This window comes from Oryzias latipes, chromosome 17, assembly GCF_053564925.1.
Source record: "Oryzias latipes strain Hd-rR chromosome 17, Olatipes_Hd-rR_3.1".
Lineage (NCBI taxonomy): Eukaryota > Metazoa > Chordata > Actinopteri > Beloniformes > Adrianichthyidae > Oryzias > Oryzias latipes.
In genome coordinates, this window is record NC_136253.1 from 6,898,954 (window position 1) to 6,915,894 (window position 16,941).

At 48.0% G+C, this 16,941-nt stretch overlaps 2 protein-coding genes across 51 annotated transcripts in view; both read right to left on the reverse strand.

Annotated features, from left to right (window-relative positions):
- Positions 1-5,190: 5,190 nt before the first annotated feature.
- LOC101173736 (zinc finger and BTB domain-containing protein 14) lies at positions 5,191-7,936 on the reverse strand. Its single transcript, XM_023964927.2, has 2 exons — positions 7,698-7,936; positions 5,191-7,129 (listed from the first exon to the last, which is right to left on the reverse strand). The coding sequence occupies exon 2, from the start codon at positions 7,103-7,105 to the stop codon at positions 5,933-5,935; it is 1,173 nt and encodes a 390-aa protein (XP_023820695.1). The 5' UTR covers positions 7,106-7,129; positions 7,698-7,936; the 3' UTR covers positions 5,191-5,932.
- A 919-nt stretch (positions 7,937-8,855) lies between these two features.
- The window catches only part of epb41l3b (erythrocyte membrane protein band 4.1-like 3b), a 47,538-nt gene continuing 39,452 nt past the window's right edge, over positions 8,856-16,941 (reverse strand). For 23 of the 50 annotated variants that reach the window (XM_078935355.1, XM_078935343.1, XM_078935356.1 and 20 more), the window contains 7 exons: positions 16,041-16,676; positions 15,159-15,236; positions 14,180-14,266; positions 13,335-13,433; positions 12,968-13,048; positions 12,609-12,721; positions 8,856-9,741 (listed from right to left, as the gene is read on the reverse strand). In XM_078935355.1, the coding sequence (XP_078791481.1) occupies positions 12,614-12,721; positions 12,968-13,048; positions 13,335-13,433; positions 14,180-14,266; positions 15,159-15,236; positions 16,041-16,676 (1,089 nt within the window). In that variant the 3' untranslated portion in view covers positions 8,856-9,741; positions 12,609-12,613. Of the gene's footprint in view, positions 9,742-12,608; positions 12,722-12,967; positions 13,049-13,334; positions 13,434-14,179; positions 14,267-15,158; positions 15,237-15,356; positions 16,677-16,941 lie in introns of all 50 variants that reach the window. The other 27 variants (XM_078935375.1, XM_078935365.1, XM_078935364.1 and 24 more) reach the window with 5 other exon arrangements.

The window sequence follows — 16,941 nt, forward strand, 5'->3', positions numbered from 1 at the left end:
GGCCGACTCAGTTTCTACATTCAAAGTTAGACTGAAAACATTCCTCTTTGGACAGGCTTATTGTCAGACTAGCTAGTGTTCAGAGATTAATTACCTTACTATTAATTTGTTTAAGTCAAACTTAACAATAAAGTTGTCACTAGGCTGCTAGAAGTTTGAAGCTGGGGTAACTATGGTTCTGTCCTCTTTTCTTGTCTACTTCTACTCTCCTTCTCTTATCTATTCTTGATCATTATTCATCATCTAGTTCCCTCTGTTTGGTGCAGTGCAATTCATGTACTGTCACTCTTTCCCACTCCAGAGTGCTTCCAGATTCCAGTTGGCTCATCCGTGCTCCTGTACCTGACCGTGGATCCCGTCTCTGGTTCGTCTCGCACCCCCAGCCGTCCCCCAGCTTCATCTGGATGAAGATCATTTGCTGGACTTTAAATATGTAGTTGTAGTGTTAGATAAGTGAATTCTCCTCAAAGAGTTCTGGTACATCGCCTGTCCCTCCTGGGGGAGGATTCCTTCATGTGGGAACCCCTGAGGTTTCTTTGTTTTTTCCAGATTCCGTTTTTTTACGAGTTTTTCCTCACCGCGAAGTAGGGTCTAAGGACAGGGATGCCAGTTTAGTTTATTCAGTTTGTTAGTTCAATTTAGTATTTTCCTATTGAATTCTATGTATTTATGATCCTTTTTGATTGTATTTTTACCTTACAATTACTGGTAGGAAGCCCACTGAGACGACTGTTGTTGTGAATATGGGCTATACAAATAAAATTGAATTGAATTCCTGGCAGAGCTCCAAGGACAGACCACTGACCATCCATGTCACCAAGACGCCAAGAGGGTTCAGAGAGAGAAGTAAGAAAAGGATTTGTAGCTTTTCTGTTGTGGAGATGACGTGGTGGTGTGTGTGTGTGGGGGGGGCTGCAATCATGAGGATTTCAAAGGTGAAGACGTTCCAGATGTTGCTCCAGTGGAGGACATCACAGAAGCCTCTGAGGCTCATGGACTCCCAGTAAAAGCCTCTCTGCTCCAAGAGCCGAGAAGTATGAGAAGAAGAATAAAAGATGTTTTCCCGCGTGGAATTGTTTGCACGCGGTTGTTTTACTCTCCTCCAGTGGAGATGAAGATGCGCGTAATTAAAGTTGTTTTAATTAGACGCTGTTCTTTTTTGGAAAGCCTGTGGCGGCGCTGGGTGGAGCCTGAGTGGAGACGGGAGGTTTGTGGCGTGGCTGGTGGAACCGTGCCCGCTCGGGGTAATGGAAACCGGGTGTTCGCTTTACGCGTACTTGCACCCCCCACCCCCCAGTAAGAGACAAAATGCCACATACAGACAGATTCACACGAGAATCTGCATCAGAGCAGATCATGAAACATGAACTTCCGACATGATGTGCACATATGCGTGCAGGCTCGGCACAACACTGCCGTAGCATTTCCCACAGAAGAACTGCACAACGGCACGCGCTCATATGTGCACACACACGCAGCGCGTGCACGCTCAAACTCTGCCGCCCCCACTCCCCGCCCAGTCACATTAGAGCACACATACACACACAACACACAAATACCTCTGCTAAAACGCATGCACAAGCACGCACGCAATCAGTCTAAAATTGTGATACAAAACCCTTTGTGGTTTAATGCTCCCCCTCCATGGCCGCGCACACACGTGCAGGAAATGGACAGGAAATGCAGAAAACAGACTTTTCTGCACGAGACGCTGATGTCAGTTTTCCGGAAGTGAGTGACCGTCAGGACGAGCTCTTCCTCCAATCCCGACGCTCAGCCTGTGGTGAACAGAGGAAGAGCGGGAAGAAACCGGCACTTTGTGGCTGACGGGCCCCCGACACTCTGCGGGGCCCCCTCCATGACTCACCGACGAGTGAAAATGTATGGAAACGTCTGCGATGTGCAGGGGGCCATACATTACACTGAGGCCACGCGCGCGCTCCGCGTAAACTTCAGCCTCAAAGGTCACGTGCGCGCAGCATCCTCAGGGGGCCACGCGGGTCAGACGGAGCAGCAACAGGTCAATGGCTTTGAACAGGGCACCATCTAGTGTTGCAGGCGGAGTATGGAAGGAGGAGGCCGCCGCGTCGGGAGCGCGCGAGCAGGAGAAGCGCTTCAGGTGAACTTTTGGTTAGAGCAGAATCTGCAGAGAAAAAACTCGGGGGTGGGGGGAAGGGGTGCGCGCGCACATGCAGACCAGCTTCAAAGAGAAAGAGCCGCAGAAAAGTCGAGCATCCATGGAAAGATGCTGAAAATTCGTCTTAATAATAGAAAATAACGTTAAAATCTTTGTTCTGCTGTAAATATTTCACGAAATGTTCCTCTAGCAGACTTTCTGGTTTGTTTCCAACATTTCCACTGGGACACTCCACAACATTTAGATTTCTCTCTGCTGGGAAAACGGACCTCTGCTCTGTCAAGATGCACAGTCAACCTGAGAGAAAACAAACCCTTCTTTAAAATGTCATCAATTAGCCTACTCCTAATCTATAGAAACATAACTGTTGGTTACCGAGGGTAACCTACAGACCTTAGAAAAGAATGGAAAGGTGTAAATAGGAGCAGCAACTCAGAAGTGATGAGTGAGATGAGCCAATGTGACATTTTTCACCCAAAAATAACCTTCGCAGTCAGAAAGTAAGCCGCCTCCCTGTTTGAAGCCTCTACAGGTGACAGCAGGGAAACTGATCTATAGTATTTGAACCCCTGAGAAAATCAGTGTTCATATTTGGTACAGTAGCCTTTGTTTGTGATTCCACAGGTCAAAGGTTTCCTGTAGTTTTTCACCAGGTTTGCAAACAATGCAGGAGGGATTTTGGCCCATTCCTCCCCACAGATCTCCTCTAGATCAGTCAGGTTTCTGGGCTGTTGCTGAGAAACAGTCTCCCTCCAAAGGCTTTCTATTGGGTTGAGGTCTGGAGACTGGCTAGAACTCTCCAGAATTTTGATCTGCTTCTTTCGGAGCCTCTCCTTGGTTCTTCTGGCTGTGTGCTTCGGGACATTGTCATGTTGGAAGACCCAGCCACGCCCCTACTCCAATAGTCTAACTGAGGGAAGGAGGTTGTTCCCCCAAATCTGGCATGGCCCGGTCATCCTCTCCCTAATACAGTAGTCGTCCTGTCCCATGTGCAGAAAAACACCAGCATAGAGTGATGCTACCACCCCCATGCTTTACTGTAGGGATTCATTCGTCTTCCTCCAAACACAGCGAGTGGCATTTATACCAAAAAGTTCTACTTTGGTTTCATCTGAACACATGACTTTCTCCCATGATCCTCTGGACCATCCAAATGGTCATTGGCTAACTTTAGATGGGTCTGGACATGTGCTGCATGGTTTCAAACATGTCAGCCGTAACCTTAGAAACGGCGGCCCCAGCTCTTTCCAGGTCATTGACCAGCTCCTCCTGTGCAGTTCTAGGCTGAATCCTCCCCTTTCTTTGGATCACTGTGACCCCACCAGGTGAGATGTTGAACGGAGCCCCAGACTGAGGAAGATTGAGTCATGTTTAGCTTCTTCCATTTTCTAAGAATTGCACCGAGCTGCTTGCTAATTGCCCCTTAGGCCTTTTTGAGGTCTACAATGTTGTCCCTGGTGTCTTTGGACAGCTCTTTGGTCTTGACCATGTGAGCGGTTGGAGTGTGTTTGGTGGAATGGTGTCTTTATGCAGCCAACCACCTCAAAAAGGTGCTTCTAATTTAGGATAATTAGTGGAGGTGGACTAATTAGATGCAAACTGGTCTTTGAGGGTCAGAATTCAAATACTTATTTGCCTTACCGTAGATCCCCAGCCTGTAGATCTGCACCGTTCATGACAGGTCCATGTGTCTGCAGGCAGCAGTTCTGCTGTTGGCCATTTGGTCCTGGATTCATCCTAGGCCACGAGTCTCCAACCCGAGGCTGCAGAGCCGCTTTCTCCCTCCATTATGGCTTTTTGGGTGTAAAGAAAAATGCTAACAATCTACGTTTTTTTTAACTAATATTCTAGTGTTTATATGACCATAAAAGGAGATAGAAATTGCCATGTTTGACTCGGCTTTCATGCACTTTTAGTACAAATAAATCTGCTGCAGCAGGAGGATCATATTTGACAAACAGTGCATTTTATTTTGAAAGGAACTTGTATATGCTGCTGTCAAAGGTAAAAGCTAAAATGGTAATAAAATATATATATATACATATATATAATATATCAAACTTATAATTCAAATATTGTAAAGATTTAAAGTCTGCATTTTATAAAGGAATTTCCTAATGGCCACAAAAACATGAACAGAGTATTTTTCTTCACCGGGAGCGGCTTTGGTCGGTAAGAACCTGAACCTCTTTTAGCGTTAAAGACTGCAGACCGCCAATCTGTGATGACACCCCCTTTAGTTTAGTTTGAATATTTCAACTGAGCATGAAGCAACTTTAAACCAAAAAAACAACCTACAGTGGTTATTTCCACTGCTAAACAACCCGAGCAACACGTCCAGAACGGCAAAACTTCCACCAAGTCACAGTTAGTCGTCTACTTTCTAGTCACATTATTGTATTACACTTAAAAACACAAGACCACTTCTTCTTAGGCAAAGTTTCAGATATAAATCGACGCATTTTTACGTTTAATAAAGAATTGGAAAACGTACTTGAACACAATAGAACATTGTATAGAACATAGGACAAGTAACTGATTCCATATATTTAAGGTATACCGTCTCAAACAAGTCCACCAACCTGTGAGGTCTTTGAGTCTTCAAATCTTTTTACTACAACTAAGACATAAACCTGATGAAACTGAGTTTCTGCAGCACAAACTATTTGATCACAGTTTGTAGCAGAGGAGGCCACGCCCCTCCTCACCGTGAAGCCCTTTGCACTCGCCCTATGAGAAGACGGAAAAAGAAAACTACAAAGGCTGTCCCTCCTCTATGGATCCCAGGACCACGTCCCGTCCACCCCGACCGACTGAAGACCTGCTCCCCAAAGGAGAAGCCTCCAAACCACAAAGGGGGGGGGGGGGGGGGGGGGGGAGTTTAAACATCCCAACAAAAAACACCAAGAGGAACCCGGTCCAGGTGAGCCTAGCACCACGGAGCAACATCGGAACCATTGAGAAGGTCTGCAGAACCCCAGAGACCCACATGAGAGCCTGCTGGAGGAGGGCTGCTGTGCATCTGCAGAAAGAAACAAATGTTGCAACAACAATAAAACACAGCAAATGGTGTTTATTGTCAAAGTGTGGGAGTAGGACAATGCTATATGTGCATAATTCATTCTCATGTACTCTAGCTGTGCAACAATCTAAGCTACAGTATATACAGACACCTATCATTACCTGTTGATAGTTGGTTGACGGTTATACTGTATAACAGTAAATCTAGTAGGCCGGCCGCTTGGGCAGGACAGCCTCTAAAGACAATCCATCCGACGCCCAAGACTTTGGTATCATCTGCTTCCAATGTCAAATGGAGAACTTTTACAGTGTCATATTAATCCATACAACTAAACACATCCATTAAAAACATCCACATGAATATAGTCAATGCAACAAATGTTATGCAGACACGTCTTTTCTCTCCGGTTTCTGCGTCTCTCTTATCTCCATAAAATCCAGTAAAGGTTAAAGAAACATTTAAATGTTACAAATCTCATTAAAGTAAAAGAGAAAAATGTTATGAGAACCCTCGGTCTAGATAGCAACAATGCTTTGTGAAAAATAGATGTATAGTAGAGTGAACTAAACATTTACATGACTTTACAGGTGGAAAGGAAACAGCTTTGACATAACTCTTTAGAATAATAATACAGCCTCACAGCCTGATGAACATGCTATGATCTCTGGTTGCTCACTCTGACCGCGGTCCGCCGGCCCCGGGGCCGTGCGGCTCGTCCCATGGTCGGTCGTGGGCTCAAAGGGGGCGTGTGTGTGTGTGAGTGTGCTGCGGGTTCAGCAGTCTCCTGAGTTGTGCGAGTGTGGCCCGGTCTCCAGCTTCCAGTCTCTCTGGTCGGGGGCGTCCGCCTGGCCGTGCTGGGACGCCACCGGGGACAGGGACATCTGTCTGCGCGGGTTGCCGCTGTGCATGGTGTTCCAGTGGCGCTTCAGATCTGACGCTTTGATGAAGGCTTTGTCGCAGGAGCCGCAGTTGAAGGGCCGCTCGCCTCGGTGCTGCCGCTCGTGGTCTTTCAGGTGGGACTTGTGCTTGAAGGCCTTTTCGCAGAGCTGGCACGCAAAGGGCCTCTCGTTGCTGTGGACCCGCTCGTGCCGCTTCAGGTCTGGGCCCCTGATGAAGGCTTTGCCGCACACGACGCAGCGGTGCGGCTTGAAGCCCGAGTGGATTTTCAGGTGCTCCTTGAGGTGGGCGGCGGTGGTGAAGGCTTTGGGGCAGTGCTCGCAGCCGTACGGACGGTTGGCGGTCAGAAGCCGCTCCTTTTTGGCGTTGTGGTCCAAGGGCTTGGCCCCGGCGCTCTGGCAGGAGCCGTGGTCGCGGTGGCCGTACAGCAGATACTCCAGCTTCATGTCGTTGGAGGTGGAGGAGCCCCAGCTGTGGCTGTGAGGGTCTTTGGCCAGGCTGGTGTTGTAGTTGTGCGGCTGGGACACGTGCGAGCCGCCGGGCCCCATGCCGTCCATGCCCTGGTCGTAGAAACTGTTCTTCCTCACCTCCTCCATGGCCAGCTCTTTCAGGATGGCGTCCTGCGCCCTCATCCCGTGGTCACCGGGAGCCTGGTTTTCGCGCGTCTTCATGTTGGTCAGCTCCCGTTTCTGGGTGCACAGGTTGTCCAGGAAGTTGATCCCCAGGATCTGACCAGACGACATCATCATGTTGATGTCCTTCTTCCTCACAGCCAGCCTGGCCGTGTACATGTAGTTGAGCACCTCCTCAAAGATGTCGGAGCGGATGAAGTCCAGCTCCACGATGGAGTTGTCCTCCTCGCTCTGTTTCTTGAAGAGCTTTTTGAAGTAGTTACTGCAGGCCGCCAAGACGCAGCGGTGAGCCCTGAACTCGATGTTTTCCACCACAACCACCACGTCGCAGTGCTCCCCTTCCATCCTCTGCTGGTTCAGCATCTTCAGGAAGGTGGCTTTGTGGTCGTAGTCGATGTATCTCAGTAGGTCAGACATGGTGCAGGTCGGAAACGTTGCAACCTGTAGAGGGAAGCGTGGAAAGGCTCGGTCAGAGCGGCAGTGGGGATGCATCCTGCACAGCTGAGGGGTGGAGCTGCCTTAGCATGCCTGCACTAATGTATGCAGGCTGAGCGCTCAGCGTCCACAAACTCACAAACAACCTGCATCCAGGCGCGCGCGAGCTTGCAAATGACCTCCAAAGCCCAAAGCGAGAGGAAAGCCATTAAATTAACCGTTCAGACGCACTTCAGGAAGAGAAACCTACGACAGGCCCCAGAGCCGCAGCGGCGCTCATAAAAATAAAAAAACAACAGCAACAAACACTTTTCCCCAAGCAAGCTGCGGGATTTCCACCGCAATATTTGTGTGGCAAAGTCGCTGCGTGTGAGGAAGGACTAACTTAGCGACAATATTTCACATTTCATTGCGCCCAGCCATTTTGGTCAGCAAGCCTCCATTGGCATGTTTCTGCTGCCTTCAAGTCAGCCCGCGGACAGCGGCGGGCAGGGCGGCGAGCGATCCCGCAAACCCCGCGGCACGCTTTTCTGCGGCCCCGCGGCGAACTATTACAGAGTAAAAGAGCTCCTACCAGAGCCTGAACGCGGTCCTTGTGTTGTCACGCAAGGCAGTCGACGACGATCCAGATCCAAAGCTGTCGTTTTTCCTCTTCCTCCTCTTGTTGTGACTGCGAGGCTGCACAGGAAGTGAAGCCTCGTTCTGCTGCCACCTACAGGCCCGGAGCAGGCGAGCAGCACAGATCGTCTGTGCGGGAGTCAACACTACGCTCAGAAGAGAGTCCCCTTCCTCCTTTGAAAATGCGAAATGTTCAGACTTCAATTCGCTTGACAGAAATATTAGAAGAGAAAACATAACTTGTAAAATATTTTATAAATATGAAAACAGTTGCTAAATATGAACATTTACATATTTACCATACGCAATACATTTTTTTTTTGTATTTCAAAGAGTTAACAGCACATTTTAAACAATTATTTACGGGAGAACTCATGAAATACACATGCTGTGCTTCCTTTCTACCAGGTTAAGTTAAATGAATTTTTAATGACAAACTTTTAAAATATTTTGGGCAGAGCAATTTAAACAAAGTGAGATGTTATACTTTAACTCACTCTTTGGTAGGTAAGACCAAAATGAGGGGGCGTGGCTTCAGCAGCCTCCGATGTTCAGACCGCGAACTCAGACATTTAAGCGTTTGGTCTTTCCGTCAGGAAGAGACATCAGAAGCAGCTTTACAGTTTAACAGTTTTAAATAAGTCATTACCTCTCAACTACCACAACAAACATTTTAAATATCCTAAGTAATCCAGCTGGCATTTCAAAATAAAATTAATGTATATTTAAAAAAAACCCAATATATTCAAACAATTCCTGCCTTCGTGATTGAAGGATTTTCTTTAAATAGAGCTGTCCAATGACAATAATAAGGTCAATAATTTGAGTTTACGTATAGCAAGTCTACTACAGACCATGTAGTCTCGGAAGTACAATAACTGAATACTTCAAATTAAATTGGAACATTTTAAGTTTACAGATTAAAAACTTCAAGGATGCTGCTTCACTTTTATCATAGACTAGTATACTTGTAGTACACTTGGAGTCCTTTTTGCTAAGGGGATGCCTATAAACCCATAAGTTTGTCTTCTAAAGTCCCCCTATTTTGTCTTTTGTGTAATCCTTACTGTGGTTGAACAAAGAGCGCAACTCAGAAAAAAATAGAACAAAAGTCTGGCTTTGGTACGGTGTTCACTTTATTATTTTAGAGGAACATTTCAAATTAAGAATAAAAGCTCTGTCACTCCTCTTCCACCTATAGCAGAGGACATGAAAACGGTTCAGGAATGAGGGAACAGACCGCAGACGTGTCAGGAGGGGGTCACGCATCCTTCTCGGGTCTGCGTCCAAATCGGGCCGAGTGCGGGTGCTTGAGCCTCACAGTCGCACAAACATTTGTGCTGTTGTTGGTCTTCATGTCAGCCCCCCGACCCATTCCTTAGCTTTGACCAAAACACAATTTGCAAAAGAATCGAAGAGAAGCAAAATAAAGAAATGAAATACAAAACGAGAATTGAAGCAGGTATAAGAAAGCCTGAAAGATAATTTGCTATATTCCTAGGTGGTGCTGGTATGTACAGCATGGAGCTGCAGACGTATACAGGGGGAAATCATAGTACAGCTGGAGGGAGTGCTTCTGGAAATGAGGTTCTACAGCCAGCTTAAATAGTGTCTGTTCTCTAACATACACAGCCTAGAGCAGCTGTAAGTTCCTGGAGTGATGGCTTTACTTCATAAATAAAATGCTGCTACAGTAATTATTCTCATTTATCATAAAAAAAGCATCAAAGTCATAAGGCAGTGAAAGCAACCGGTTTGCTTGCTGTGAATTGGATTGGGCGTGCAGAGGGGCTGAGAACGCCGTGGGAAATCGGAGGCAGCGTTGCGTCCGTCTCATGCAGAATGCATTGCTTTGTTTGTTTGGAGGGGATGTTTGCGACTAGCAGCGAGCTGCGGCGTTCAGAGAGTAGGAGCCTCTGAAGTCCTCCTCGCGTCCTGACGGAACATATGGAGCTGTGGGTTCATGGAGGTTGAGGAGAAAAGAGCCCTCACTGTTATTCCTGAGGAGCACAAGAGGTCAAAGTTAAAGCATTGTGGACTCACCAGAGACCTTTTCAGCACCCAAAACGAGAGGTCCCAGCCGTTAAAGCCACACAAAGCTACCAGGGTGCACACCACACACACACATGCACGCTGCTTAGGCATCGGGCATATCAGATCTTATAAACTCGCCAAACTAACATTCCCGCTTTGTGCTCGTTCCACTAAAGGTAGAATAGATTTGTCCTCTTATTTTCCAACATTCAAATGAACAAAAAGTGGACCGAAGTGATGAGATCAAACCAAAAACGGAGAAGTATTTGAAGAAACCAGCAGGCCGAGTCAAGACAGAAAGAAACAAAGATGCTGCCAGCAGAAGCTCCTCTGCTGCTGCTGTGCTGCATGCTCACTCACACCAGTGACCGGGTGTCTGTCTCTGGAGAGCTGCTGGGTTATGAAAACATGCAGGGATCCGTTGAAGGCAGACAGATCTGAGGCTTCAGTGAGGAACACAGCCAGAAAGATGGTTGTGGTTGTCTTTGGACTGACCCCGGCCGGGATGAGCAAATGACGTGCACACATGCAGGACAGGCTTCGGGTGGAGCGATGACTGTATATGAGAACTGGACTGAGTGACCCTCCCCCTGTTAAAGCCAGCCTGCTGGCTGCTTCTGATGACTGGGAGAGTCCGGTTGAGGAAGGTCCTGGTGGGGAGCTTACCAGGGATGGAGCGGAGTGCAGGGCCTTGGTGGTTGCTGAAGATAAGCTCATCACCCTCGCCTTTCCAGAGGGGCAGGATATCCCCTCTAGTCCAGTCAGTGGGAAGCCTATCCGACTCCCCCACACCTCATTAAAGATGTGGGTTAGTCGCTCTGTCATGCCGTCCCCACCCCACGTCAACATGTCAGCGGTTATGGCACAGATACCGGGAGCTTTCCCGTTCTTGAGATGCCTCTGCCTGCTTGGGGTGTAATCGGATCTGTTCTACAGACAGCACTGTTTGCCGCCTCCGGACCGATGGAGCTGTTGCGATCCGGATCACTGTGCCGGCTGGCGGCCAGGCAGAGACCCGCTGCGGGACGGGGAGCCAGTCTGCTCGGGCCTCCAGAACTTTACAATGTTTTTCTTATTTTCACGGAGGCAATAATTAAACAGGCCCCCCAATTTTATTCTCGTTTTTATTTATCCCCATCTGGTTAATGCGGGACAGCAAGCCTTCCAACTGGGTCAGAGAGAACACATTTGGGATTTTAACTTTAAGTATAAATACAAATCAAATCAAACTTTATTTATAAAAAACAAACAACAAAATCCAGCCTTGGATGCGTGCAGCAATGCAGCAATGTGCCCTCTTCTCTCCTGCTGCACCTGAGCTTCTTCACACTGGACGGGAGCTTGTGGAAAGCTGATGCGCTGCTTTTTTTATATGTCAAAAACTCAAAAAAAATTGCTATCAGAGCGGGAGTTTAAACACTTTTTAAGCCTTTATTTTCAAATCCAAGCCTTTTAGGTCTTTTTAAGACAGAAGAACCATTTCTTGCTCTGATACCTTTTTAATAATCCTCATTTTTTATTGAGACGTCTGTATTGCAGAACAGTGGCGATCGAACTGACCTTCCTTTTTCTGGATTCATGGGTGACGTCACACTCGCTCAGTCCAGTTCTCTTATACAGACAATGGGGTGGTTTAACAATGAAAGTCTAAAACCTTCCATTTAGAGTGTCATCTCTAGTGTCTTATTGCTCGTTGCGAGTCTCTTAAGCAAAACCGTGATATGAAAAACACAAAGGAGACATTTATTAAAGGATGTGGTCTCCACGCGAACCCCAACCAGCCGGGCTGCAGAAACAAAGCAGAGCAGTCTCCAACGGTGAGTCACGTGCACACAGCCCTGCTCATCCCCGGCCCTGCACCCTGCCAGCACATCAATGGGTTAAGAGCCTCACAGCTGAAAGGTGAATCTGACTCGACTGCTCATCAAGCGCCTCCCATCCACTCAAAAATACTTAAAGAAAAAAGACAAGTTCCTTCATGCAGGCCACATCTAATAAAATCCCCACAAACCCTGAGGAGGAACAAGCTGGATTGGAGGAGGCACTGAAACCACTGCTGACCCTTTTCTCCGATTTTAAATCAACTGATCGTTATGTTACGGCCTTTGTGTAAAACAACTGATCTAATTCATGCAAAATATGATTAGATAATCTTACTTATTCACAAGAAGAAGGAAGATTTAGCTAACCAAGTGTGTTTTTAGAATACAAGACTACTTTACTTTGCTTTGGGCAGTTTCTTTAAATCCTAAATGTCTCGTGGAACTCCAGTTAAAACAGACCAAGGCTGTCTGGATAAACAGGAGATCAGGTTTCAGAGCACACAGGTGAGCCTGCAGGAGCTCTGGGAAGCAGAAGCCGGTTCAGCCAGAATTTGATCTCAGCCCCTGCAGTTCCTTTTCTTGGGCCAAAACGACACAAAAGGCCGGCAAGCATTTAGCGGACAATTCTGACGTTACACACAAAAGAACATCACTGACAAAAACAATGGTTAAACAAAGAAAAATCGGTTTCCTTCAGACAACAGTTTTAGTGCCTCAGCATAAAGATTCCACCTCAGTCCACCGGGGGCAGTGTTGCAGCTATAAAAAGGGACTTCAGACACCTGCAAGAGAATTAGTGTGAAGCTTCAGAAACCTCATTATCCAAGCCAGTGAGCTTTCCCTGAAGGGGGGGGAAATGGAGGGACAACAGCATGATGCAAAGGGGTGAGTGATCCTAAAGCAGGGGAGTCGACACAGAAGCAGCCGCATGCCAAAGCTCAGTCCGAGCAAACAGAGAGCAGGCCCATCTAAAGTCTACAGGGCGGGGACTGGGGGACTTGTCATCTTACCTGTGTCAGTCCTCCCCCTCTGGTGTGATCTCTGTCTCTTTATGTACCACTACTTTGGTCACTGACATATCAGGATGCTGTTCTTTAGCCTCCTTTATTGCCTGAGCCAGGGCCTAAATGCAGGAGTGCAATTCCAGGAGGGATCACCAGGGGGAGACAGAGAACGGGGAAGGGCAGGGAGGGAGCAGGGAGGTTGGATTGTAAGTCAGTGTGTCAAAGGAGAAGTCACCTTTTAGTCACATTTGTCACAGTTCCAGTATTAAAGCGGCGTTATGAGTTAATAATGTGAAGTGCATCTACAGGCACTGCCAAGTCATGTCAACGACATTCATAGCAACAGCATGAAAACGTGAAAAGACCTCGTCATGGTCGATGTCTGCATCTCCTGTGATGACGATCCTCTTCTCGATTCTCGTCTCTGATATTCCTCCCTTCACCGTCTGACCGACAGAAAACAGGTACCTTTATATTCCCAGCTACAGTGTGTACTCACATCCGCAGCGCTGAGCTTCAACCTCCCTACGAAATCCCCAAAACAAACCGAGCAGATCAGCATTTACAGGGCAGCTTCCTCAGGCCAGGCCATGAGTGTCTAATAAAGCACAGACGGCTTCCCAGCATCCCTCAGTAAAACGGTTCAATCTACCAACAGGAAGAGACGAGCAGCCGGAAGCAGCTGCTGAAACGTTGGCGTGCTCAGGAGGTCGACGACAGCCGCACCCTGACCTTTGTGATGTGTGTGGTCGTTGTGGTGCTGGTGGTTTCCGAGGTGATAGTCTGAGCGCTTAGCAACACCCCGGGGTCGGCATCACCGTTGGTGTCCGCCTGTCGGAGAAACAGCCAGGAAAGAGGGATGAAGGCCCTTGAAGATTTAGTGCAGAGAAGACAGCGGTGACAGATGACAGCGGTGACAGATGACAGCGTTGACGTCTTTCAGACGGTGCAGCACAGCCACCAACAGGAGGCCAGATGTGCCAGGAGAGACCTGTAGCGCTCAATCAGCCCTCAGTTCTGATCAGGGAACCTCTGAACAAACTAAATCAAAATAACCACCTGGAGATCATCTGGGCATCCCTGCAGAACTGCTTGTGAGGTGAAGGAGAAACGCATTTCTTCACGTGTTTGTGCTCTGGAGCACAGAGGTTTACGTTTTAATGTAACGACTTTCTAAAGTTATAAACGCGACTTTGTTATGCATTTTCCACAGCGACTATTGATGACGTCATGGAGTGGTAGTGGAAGACTATTTTGGAGGCTGAACGTTGGGGTAGGGAAAGAGTGTCAAATGAGGTGACATGTGATTCTGTAAGTTTTCTCTAATAATAAAGCTCTGGCCTCCCATATGTAGAATTTTTACATAAATGGAAGCAAACACTCAGAGCCACAGTGATGTCATCTTCTGGGGGCAGAGTCATTTACAGAACAACTTTTTTTCCCATCAAACCGGATGTATGAAGGTTTGTTTTTTTTCCAGCAGTAGAAAAGGTCAACATTTTACTTTGCTGTGGTTTATTCTCACTCATGGTGCCTCCGAATGCTTTCCTGTTCTAGACGGTGTTTCTGTTTCTTACATCTGCAGCAGCCTCATAGGTGATGGTCTTGGTTTCTGTGTGGATCACAGGTACGTCCTTGGTGGCTGCTTCCACAGAGTCCAGAGGCTGGAGGACAGAAGAACAGAAGAGGTTCAGGTCAGTGCCTGCAGAGCACAGCCAGTTCTAAAAATCCTCCTGAGCTGCCTCCTTTAAACTGGATGGTTCTGTTCTTAAAATGATGTACATGAAATCAAATGACTTCAATAAGCACCGCGTTCTAACAAACCGAGCCAAAGAGTCAGAAAGGAGCAGACATGTGGGCTTTAATTAGGAGCGTCTAATTTAGTAAAGCGGGGCTCAGAGGAATGCAAATCACAAGGTTCTGATCAGCGTCTGCACCACATCACACTAAAGGCCATCTGATCTGCTCAGCTCGCCCAAAGCCAAGGCTCTGAGACACACGCCTGGTTTTCCGGTGGAGCTGCTCTCTGGTGGCTGGTGGCAGGCCCAGCCACCAGGAGGGGTGCTGAGATGACAGAGCTGAGGCTCATGACGAGCTGATGCTGGAGTGGATGTAAGAAGCTCAGAGTTTCCTGGAGCCGTTTCCAGCGTTTGCCTCCTTTTCACCAACACGCCAGTGTTGCAGGTTCACGTCTTCCCTGTCATGCGTCGTCTCCTCCACTTAGCTTTTAACCTCTGGGCAGATTGTTTAGGGCAGATTTCTGTGAGTTTTATTGTGCTCACTGCAGATGTGGTTTAAATACTTCACAAAACCCCCATATCCCTCAGCCTCGTCTTCCTCCTGAACCAAAATCAGCTCCTCTGACTCTACAGTCTGACGAGTCCATAACTGGGAGCATCATCTCCTGAGCTGCAGGTTTCTGAACATGATGCACATCATCTCTGTGTGCTGGGAAGATAGCGCAGCGTCAGCAATCGTCACTTTCCCAATCATTTCCCATCATACCCAGCGGTTTGCTTGGCTGAAAGGAGCAGCCTCTCCTCATCATTTACTCACCATTTGCCCAGCTGTCTTGCCAGGTGCTGCTCCTGTTTCCGTGGCAACCGCTGTCTTCTCTTGGCCAGGTGGCCCCTGTGAATGATAAATGTACAGTTAAGTGATGTGTCATGAACCCAGCATCACGGGGCAGGTTTACTGTTGGTTTGAGATTAAAGAGCATCACATTTAAAGAGTTTATCAGAGAGCTGTGGTCACCTGCTGAGGGGAGGAAACGCGTCCCGGCGTAGAATGATGACATACAGGGACAGATGGACACAAGAACAGAGAGAAAAGTAAGGAAAGGAAAGGCAAACATCTTGATGGAGCGCAAAAGATGAACTGAGAGGGGGGGTAAACTGAGGAGGAATGAAGTTATTGTATGGAAAACCATTAAGCAGCTTAACAGAAATGATCAAATGATCAAAGCCACGTGTGGAAATTTTTAGTTCTGCTTCTAGAGCAGACGAAATGTCTTTGCTGGGACATCCATACAATTTTCTTAAGTGGTCTTTGGGTGGGGGAGGAGGTGGGGGTATGAGCAGGACAAAAGGGAACAGCACCCTGGCAGGCCTGGGAAGTCCCTCCCCCAGGGAGATGATAAGAGCACCGACAAAGAAAAATGGTTTGAGCAAAACGGCGGAGCAATCAAAAGCTCCTCAGAACTCCTGCCGCTCAGGTGTGACGGCGGTTCAGGTGCCAACACAAACTCAAACGTGAGAAAAGCCAGGAGCCTGGTTGCAACAGAAACTGGTCGAGCTGCGGGTGTGGGCGGGAAGGGCCGTTAGCCATGCTCGGGGCCTGAAAACACTGCTGTTAGGCCGGATCTGCTGCTGCTGGAGCAAATGAATGAGGGCAGGCAGCACGTGGAGCTGGTGGAGGTGTTGGGTTTTGCTTTCATACCACCACTAAAGGCATAGCGGAAGATTCAGAAACTGTCATCCGAGTCGGGCTGGACTTCAGTCTCGCACTGATGACCTCTGAGGCTTCGGTCTTCACCTCCTCTGAAATCCACGAGGCCATTGCCTTTTTGGGGGAGTCCAGGCCTCTAACATGATTCATGTCACCACCTTTCATCTCCTCCGTCAGACTCAACAATTTCACAACTGCATTGTGGGTAAAAATGTCCTCTGGGGCAATTTCTGCTTCTTTACACAAAAGGAACCTTTGGTTCTTGTCAGCTTCCAGCTCTTCAGGGCCAACGGCCTCCTCTTCCTCGTCAACCAAAGCACTCATCACTCCGCCCTCGGAGTCCGCTTGGTCCTCCGCCTCCTTCAGGATAATGAGCGTGCCTTTCTTGTCAGTGATGGCCTGCGACACTTCCTGTCTCACAGCCCCAGGGCTCAGCCTCAACACAGACGTCTCCGACACCTCCTCCTGAGAGTCTGGGGTTTTCTCCTCAACCTCCTCCCTCAAGGTCCCGTCCAGGAAAACGTCGTCGTCCATTGTGGTCGACAAGCTAATCCCGTGGGGCCCCGAGGAGGTGACCCCCTCTGTGACGACGCTGTCCGGTACGACTTTGACCAGATATCCTGCTGCCTGGGGAGACACGTGATTTGTTGGAGACGGACAGAGAGGAAGACACAACAATCACAAAGAAACGTCACGCCAAACACACAGATCCACTCGCACTTCTGCTTCCACTGGCAAAGACGTGACGTCGCTCTGAAAAGAGAGGACTGAAGATGCCAGCGTCTAACGAATTTTATACGCTGATGGGAGAAAGAAAAGGGTCAATTAAAAAGAAGAACCCAGAGGCTCTTCTTGTAAACATCCCTGCAGACTGGAGGCCTCGTACTTTTGG